The sequence below is a fragment of the Galeopterus variegatus genome, unplaced genomic scaffold (genome assembly GCF_000696425.1).
Source record: "Galeopterus variegatus unplaced genomic scaffold, G_variegatus-3.0.2 Scaffold875, whole genome shotgun sequence".
In the NCBI taxonomy this organism is placed as follows: domain Eukaryota; kingdom Metazoa; phylum Chordata; class Mammalia; order Dermoptera; family Cynocephalidae; genus Galeopterus; species Galeopterus variegatus.
The window spans coordinates 207,037-215,335 of NW_007726986.1; the positions used below are offsets into that span (position 1 = coordinate 207,037).

The following is an 8,299-nucleotide window of genomic DNA, read 5'->3' on the forward strand; positions in this document are numbered from 1 at the left end:
TCTGTATGTGGGATCCGAACCCTCGGTGGGAGCGCCGCCGCGCTTCCCAAGTGGCGCACTATAGCAGTGCGCCACCGGGCCGGCCCCTTACTACCTACTTCTTGACACCCATTAACTAATGTAAATTCTTTGGCATTACCTGGCAGGAAGGATTTCTACTTGAGCAAAGAGTTTATAGTAAGGCCAAAAACTTAATTAAAATATTTCTAATATTTTCTTAATTATTTAAGAAATGCATAAACTGAATTTGTCAGTTGTCATTTATATAAATAATATATGTATTAAAATCCAGATAAATCATTTCTATATGAGATGGTAGTAATATGGTTAAATGCTTGAGCTCTAGAATTTTACTGTCTGGATTCACATCCTGAATCCTGGCTCTGACTTTGGTCAAGTTATGAATGTAATTTTTATGAGCTTCTTTTCCCTTTTTGTAAAATAGGGATAATAACAGTACTTGTTTCATGGAATTGTGAGGATTGAATGAGAAAATTCACATTAGAGTGCAGACCTGCCATAAAATTAGTACTCAGAAAATGTTGGACATCGCCAGTTTTTCTCAAAACATAAAACATATCCAGTCTAATTTCACCTTTCCTTTTTGCCTAAATGTCTTTATAAATGTCAGTTACTTTACTCTGCTAAAATACAAGAAAACCCTCAGGGTTATTGGAAGATGTGTATACATGGGGACGAGGTATTACTCTTGGCCCTTGTGTTTGATGGAATGTGTGTCTCTATTCTGGCTACCACTTTTTTCTATTAACTGTCATCTAATTAAAGCTTTTCTCTGCTAGGAGCCAAATGACTTTATAGAATTTTGTGTAGTGGAAATAGGCTATAATGGAGGGCTGGCATTTTTCTCTAATAACTGTGTGAACTTTCAATGGGAGGAGAGGAAGGACAAAAAAGCTATAGACTTTGAATATTTTGGGTAAGGGGCTGTATTACCACCTTATTTTGAATCTTTACCCTTTTCAAAGAATTTGTGCATCTGTGTCAAGTGCAACAAACCCAGAATAAATAGAGTAAGCCCTCTTTTTAAGTTTTATTTATTATTATTTGTTACAAATAAGAAAGGGAAGAGAGGAAGAGAGAATGGAGAGAGTAGGGTAAGGGCTTAGATTACAGAGCTAATTAGTTAGCAACAGAAACTGGATTACAACCCAGGTTTCCATCTCATCTTTCCTCTTAACTCCTGGTGCCTCAGCTCACTCCTTTGAACCATGGCTAAAGTAGGTAAAAATCCTATAAGTAGGGAGGTGGTATCATCCTTTTAAGTGGAGTATCCCCCTTTGTCTTTTGAGGGACCCATGTGCTGGTTGTGTTCCTCTCCTTTATCACCAGTCTAATCCCATAAACCTACTACATTAAGTAGCATGGTTGTGTTCTCATTGCTGTGGCCCATAGGTATGGTTCAGAAACGAGGCCTTATTGGTCCAGGGCCCTTGTGCAATATTCTTCAGGCTCTTAGGATCACCCCAGTAGGAGAGAAAGTTTTCTGCAAGAGCATGGGCACTTCCTGACGGACTGTGCTGTTAGGTAAACAGCTTGTACTTTTGCATTTGTCCAAGCTCAGTTTCCATTCTGCTTTGTGATTTAAATCTCTCAGCTGTTTTTCCCCCTTAGGCGCATTGAAACATACATAATGTGGAGGACATTGAAAGGGAAAAAAGCCTCAATATTGAGCAATGAGTATATTACAAGAACTTGATAAATGTTAATGAATTACTCCTGCAAGAAATTAAAAAAGACCTAGTTTGCATCTTGAGAACCGATATTCCTAATTTATTTCAGACATTAAAAATGAAGTCCCCGGAGTTTTAAGTTTAGGCAGATAGCACTTAGAGAAAGAGTACCAGGCCTCTCCTTGCACAAGTCTGACAGAAGTAAAACTATTAACAGCTTCAGCTTTGATAGAAACACTGGTCTCAGACAGAGTCAAGACCCATGGGAAAAGGCATATCTCCTCTGGTGCTTCCTTGAGGACACACTGTGTAAAGAAAGCACTGATGAAAGAGTCTAAGGTCAAGAAGAATGAATGACTGTACCTTTAAAATGATAAATCTGACCCTGTTACTCTTCTGCTTAAAAATCTGTTACATTCTTTCTATAGGATGAAAAGATGGTATCCAGATGCCTCAATAGGCCACACTCAGAGTCCTTGAATAGCTGCAGTTTGCCAGGCTTTTCTGCATTGTCTCAGTGGTCTTCCCTTGTGGTTGACTGACAGAGACCACCTCAGTCTTAGAGAACCAGATTATATGTCATCTTTGCCATTGTTCACCCAAAGTTCTCTCCTCTACTCCGAGGGCATTTTGTTTACCCACCTCTACCAAGTGTCAATACATTATTAATAAATTCACATCTCTCTCTACCATTAGTCAAGGGTAGGAATTCAACCTTTCACCTTTGTAGCCTTGCTAGTGCTACCAGGCTGCCAGTCAAGTTTGCTAGCTGATTTACTTCATGGGAAGTCCCTCAAAGTACTATTAGTTAATCATCCCGTGTTCTCCTGGCTTGCCTCTTAAAAAAATTCTACTGTTCCTGATAATTTCCATTTTACAAATGATTTTTTCCTTTTGTGTCCAGGTAGCATAATTCGTTGTATGAGGCGCCTGGAAGAATTACTTCGACAGATGTGTCAAGCAGCAAAAGCCATTGGAAACACTGAGCTGGAAAATAAATTTGCAGAAGGTCAGTATCCAGTTCATAAGCTTTTTCTAATAATTTAGGTAAATTTTGTGAGACTTGAGCCCTTGACCACAACCTAGGAGGAAGGCTATCTAGTAGTGTTTCTATAAAATTTTAGAGTGTGCGGGGAAAAAGTTTTGAGATTGTAAATATATGTAAATGAATTTATATACATACATTCATTTACATATATTTATTATGCATTTACTATGTGCCAGGCATTGTTTTAAGCACTATGGGATACAGCAGTGAACAAAAAGAGAGAAATCCCTGTCTTCATGAAGCTTACATCCCAGTTCAGGGAGACAGACAATAAAGTCAACTATTAAAATAGATCAGATGGGGATAAATCTACAGAGGGGGGTGGATGAGATGGTCTGGGGGACTCTACACAGAAGGTAACACTTAAGGCCCCCCTTGATATATGTTTGATATATTTAGTGATAGCAAGAGGCCAATGTGGTTGGACCAGAGTGATTAGTGAATAGAATGGTATAGGGGTTGGAGGGAGCAAGGAAATGATCCTGTAGTGCCAAGCCCCAGGCTTTTTACTCTGCAATGATTGGAGGTTTGGAGCACAGGAGTAGTGTGCTCTAACTTGCATTTTATAAGGCAATTCTTGTTGTTGCATTGAAGGCAAGTCTGTAGAGTAAGTAGCAAGGTGGAAGCAGGGAAACGAGATCAAGAAAGGATAGCTAGACTAAGTGGCAGTAATGGGGTGGGAGGTCCATAAGCATGCTTGTAAATAGTTTTGGCATTCCTCCTGAATCTTGACCAAGAAAAGGATTGTGAGCTAAAGCATGAGAGAGTAGCAGCCCTATTGTTATTCCATGTCAATCGATGCTAGTGATTTCTGACTTACAATTTAGTATCTTAAGAAGAGGTTTGCAAAAACTGGCTTACCTTTGAACATTGTTGATAGAGGCAGGCCTGTTTAATCACTTGGGGTTTAAATCTAAGTTAAGTTATGAACGTTTTAAAAATAATAAAATTTATGTTTGTCCTGCCTTAGTCCAGAAGGAATTTCACATGGTAACTGAAAATATATTGTCCTCTGGTGCAGGTTGAAAATCAGTGCTTTTGGACCAGCTAACTTCTTTTGATAGCTTAGTCCTTCCCGGAAGGAGTCTTCTTGAATAATTTTAGACACACACGCATGCACACATACAGCAGGGTACTTCAGTCAAAAACAGGGATCTGGAAAACACCACTAGAGGGAAGTTATGTGCTTTGTGGTCTTGAAAGATTAAACCTTCTTTTCTTTTCTTTTCTCTTAGGAATCACCAAGATCAAGAGAGATATTGTGTTTGCTGCCAGCCTCTACTTATAAATAGTCAGCTAAAGAAAAGTGGAATTTTAAATTATTTACCACCTGTCTGATTACAGTTGACTACATACCAGTGCTTACAAGTGTTGAATTGGTTCTCCCATCTCAAGACAATTGTCCTCAAACATTTTAATATGTATTATATTTAAATCAAACATCCTAAGAAATCATATTACATACACATTTGTACATAAGCATTACATTTTTTAATAAAAAATGTACAGGTGAGGCATTGTTTTAGTGGAAGGCTTGAAATTTTTTTAATGAACTTAGCGCTATTAGATAACCATTGTGTTAAATGTAACTATATACACACAGATAAAGTGGGCATCCAAGAGGCATAGCAGCAGTCCCTTAAAAGCCTGTACACTGGGAAGAAAGATTCATCCTCTTGCCTTCTGGTTGTAATCATTTTCCTTTAGAAAACAGGTCAGCTTCATCTGGGCACCCTGCCACCCTTCAAGGCTGGTGATTGTTCCGATAGTGATTCCCCGTTGTTGGTGTTTCATGCAGGGTTGTATGAGAGTCTTCCTCTTTTCTTTCTTTAAAAGGAGAATTTCTCTCCTTGAAGAAATCTGATACATATACAGCCTAAACAGAGCAGGTGATACTTAGAACATGGCAAAATATTTAACAGCATAATACACTTAGTTTCTAAAATCATATACAAAGTTGCAGTGAGCAGTTTGTAAAAATAAATATAAGCCAAAGGATATTTATGGGGGGTACATGTTAAGGACAGAAAATTAGTGGCTAGCAGGAATTTTTTTTAAAGGAGATTATTCCAAATTGAGAGTTACTTTGTTATATCTTTGGCACATAGCTTCATTCTGGCAACACTTAATGAGAGTGAGTTACTCTTCATTAAACTAGTTTTTTTCAGTTCCTACCAAAAAGAACTATATAGCCAGATGCTTTTACAATAAAAATACTAAGACAGCTATAACTTTTGCGAAAAGTAACCTAGTTTGTACCTGCTGTCTATCCTAAAATGACTTTAGGGGATTTTTACCTACTAGGAAATATTGAGCCATGTTCTCTGCCCTTGCATAGTTCTCCCACTGGGGATTTTTTTTCCTACTTATTTATTTATCCAAATGTTTAGCAATATCAAGACGTAGACCTACTAGGAAATATTGAGCCATGTTCTCTGCCCTTGCATAGTTCTCTCACTGGGGATTTTTTTTCCTACTTATTTATTTATCCAAATGTTTAGCAATATCAAGACGTAGGCTGCTGCCCTGTGTACTTACAACTAATATTGCAACCAGAGCTCCTTGAATAAGTCCAGTCAACACATCACTCCAATGGTGTTTGTAATCAGAAACTCGAGAAAGGCCCACATAAATGGATACAGCAACAAGACCAAATTGTAGTGTGGGGCGTAAGAGTCTTGCCCAGTCTCCCTTCATCCTGGCTTGAAGATAAAGCTAAGAGAGAAAAGATATAAAATAGTTTAACACACCAACTGAAAACTTACAGTAAATATCACCACATCTCTAAAAGGTTGGCATTTTAAGATAATTATCAAAGTATTATTTATTATATATGGAAGGACTTTAGTTAAGCATGCTTTATACTTATAAATGCCTAAAAGTTAATTCTTTTAAGCAAAAAAAAGAAAAGAAAACCTATTGTCCCAGTAACTTGCGTTTAGAAGAATTTATTACCTATCTAGCTTCAAAAATTGTAAACAAGGGTTTCCTTGTTTATGACTTTTTTGACAAGATTTCAGGGGCAACTCCACCCCTTGCATTTTGGATTATAATCATGATGGTCAATGGCAAGTGTTGTCATTAGTTCCAAGTCTTGGGATAAACTGATAGCATTCTGAGCACAGGCTGTCCTTTCCTTGCCCTCAGCCAAGCTACCTAGCCCAGCCAGGGACTCTTAATTCACCAAACAATTTACTTGAGAGCTCTGCTAGCCTCAAACTATTTAACAGGGCAATTGGCAGTAAATAAATAATCTGTATTTAAGGAAATATAATATTCTACCCAAATAAGTCGTACAAGCTATAGGTTAGTGATGATCTAGCAAAGTCTATTCTTTCAATACCACCTGTACCCCTTTTAAGTTCTATGACTTTTTTATATTTCCCTTTTCCTGTCGGCCTACCTTTAGCTTTGGGTGCATCCCTACCTAAAGATTGTGATGTAGAAAGAACTCTTTTCAGTGAATTTGCTTCATTTTAAGAAATTGCCCATTTCTATCCAATAGGAATATAATTTTTAACATTGATTTTAAAAATTCTGTTCAGTAATTTATGACTCAGACTTAAAAGCAATTCTCAGAAAACAATTTGCATGGCTCTGTCCACTGACACTACCTATTTAAAATAGATACACAAATCATTCCCAGTTCTTTGAGCACTGCTGTGGTTATTTAGTTCTCAGCAACTGGCAAAGACCCAGAGGTTGTCTAATTTTATCAAGTACTAATTATAAACATGTATTTCTAAAAGAGCATACCAGTTTTTTAACTGAGTCTGAACTCCTTAGCTAGTTTTAGTGATACTGGCTTCTGCAGAGTGCCCCCCTTTCCCTTATTTTTGTCCAAGCTATGAAGAAAGTATGTAGGAAAAGCCTTGTCTCAAGATTTACCTTATTTGATTTTAATTGGAAACTATTCATTTTAAGGAGAAAGTTCCCTGATAGCAGCTGAAGCCAAGTTTTTGATATTACTGTCAGAACGTTCAGATGTCTCCATTTGGTTATTTAGCTGCCTTTGTATACAAAGGTTAAAGACATAGGCTGTTATTCAGACTATAAAAACATATAAGTAAGAACTACAAATACTTATGAATACAGACATTTCAAGGAGAACTGTTCCCATCTCTGGTAAGGACAAAGCAGAAAAAAAAAAACTCTACACTTAAGCTAGTCCCATTTTGTACTTGCAACCTAAAGGAATATCAGAGATGGGACTTTGAAGGACTTTCTTCACTTAGGATTCTGAAATCTCTCCAACAATATTTTCCTTCCAAAGAATTCTGACTTTGATGCTAGGCAGCCTAAAGACATATATGTTTAAGTATTATTTTCCCCAAATTTCTTCCCCAGCATCCCAGTGAAAAAAATGAACATTTATTTATGCATCAATAATAATCAAATAAGCACCAACACACTTCACGTAAAACCTTTACCCCTATAAGTAGCTGGTTTTCTCCTTAGACATCTACTCAAGTACAGATGTTTCCCCTATCAGTGAAACACTGTGGGCCCAGAAGTTATTTCACCCTGAGGTGGCTCTGGGATCCCCCAATTTTGGTTCTAGGCCTAACCTTACACTCTAAGCTCTGGTGACTAAGGCCATGACTTGACTGCAGTCTGTGGTCACAGAACAATTCTCAGTTCCAGGTGAAGCTGGCTAATTGAGTGTGCTTTTTATCTGTCTGAACTATGATTCCCTGGGGCCAGGGTACTCAGTGAAGGTCAGAAACTCCTAATAGCCCTGCTCCGCCCTCTGAAGGCTCTTCCATCTTAGTAGATCCCAAGGAAGTAAGCATCCTGGGTTTCTTGGATCTAAGCCCAGAACTCTATAGACTTTGACTTCTCCCCTCCCATGTTGCCAGCCAAATATCTCCTATATGGGTAGGTTCAACAAAGCACACAGTGATGCCTTTCTCAGGTTCTGCAATGCAAATCTTTCTTTTAAGCTTCCACCCTAGGCACTAGGTATTTGGCTTCCTCTATCACTCATTTAATTGCTTTCCAAACCTGTTGCCTCTTACTTATTTACATCTTTCTCATTCTTTGACCTTGTGTTTATTATTTTTGTTCGGTTCCTCATCCTTTGAGAGGGGAAGTCTGTGTTCAGTCTGCTACATTTATCCTGAAGTTCCCAGGCTCTTCACACCAGATTGCCTCCTCCCCAGCAGAAAGGAAATGACTACTAACAAGTGGCAAGACCTAGCTGTGTTTTGGATCCCAGGGAATATAGCTTCTGGTTCTAGCTCTGTCAACATTACCCATGATTTTGGGCAAAGCAAGTACATGGCATGACTTCTTTTAAAAAGAAGTGTCTGTTCCTCCTCCTTTCCCTGACTGCCAGAGAAAAACTGAATGTCTCAAAATTCTCAGCACTGTTCTATTAGAATTATACAGGAGGGCCGAATCCATGGCTCACTTGGGAGAGTGCGGTGCTGGGAGCACCCACGCCACAGGTTCGGATCTTATATAGGGATGGCCAGTGTGCTCACTGGCTGAGCGCGGTGTGGGCGACACCAAGCCAAGGGTTCCGATCCCCTTACCGGTCAAAAAAAAAAAAATTAGA

The 8,299-nt window shown here is 38.5% G+C and overlaps 2 protein-coding genes across 2 annotated transcripts in view; one reads left to right on the forward strand and one right to left on the reverse strand.

The window, feature by feature from the left end:
• SKIV2L2 (superkiller viralicidic activity 2-like 2 (S. cerevisiae)) overlaps positions 1 to 4,256 on the forward strand; it is a 94,722-nt gene extending 90,466 nt beyond the window's left edge. The window contains exons 25-26 of the mRNA XM_008573095.1: positions 2,596 to 2,700; positions 3,975 to 4,256. Of these exons, the coding sequence (XP_008571317.1) occupies positions 2,596 to 2,700; positions 3,975 to 4,027 (158 nt within the window). The 3' untranslated portion in view covers positions 4,028 to 4,256. The remainder of the gene's footprint in view (positions 1 to 2,595; positions 2,701 to 3,974) is intronic.
• Positions 4,257 to 4,259: 3 nt separating this feature from the next.
• The window catches only part of PPAP2A (phosphatidic acid phosphatase type 2A), a 104,075-nt gene continuing 100,035 nt past the window's right edge, over positions 4,260 to 8,299 (reverse strand). Inside the window, exons 6-7 of the mRNA XM_008573096.1 lie at positions 5,278 to 5,454; positions 4,260 to 4,615 (exon numbers count right to left, since the gene is read on the reverse strand). Coding sequence (XP_008571318.1) covers positions 4,484 to 4,615; positions 5,278 to 5,454 — 309 coding nt within the window. The 3' untranslated portion in view covers positions 4,260 to 4,483. The remainder of the gene's footprint in view (positions 4,616 to 5,277; positions 5,455 to 8,299) is intronic.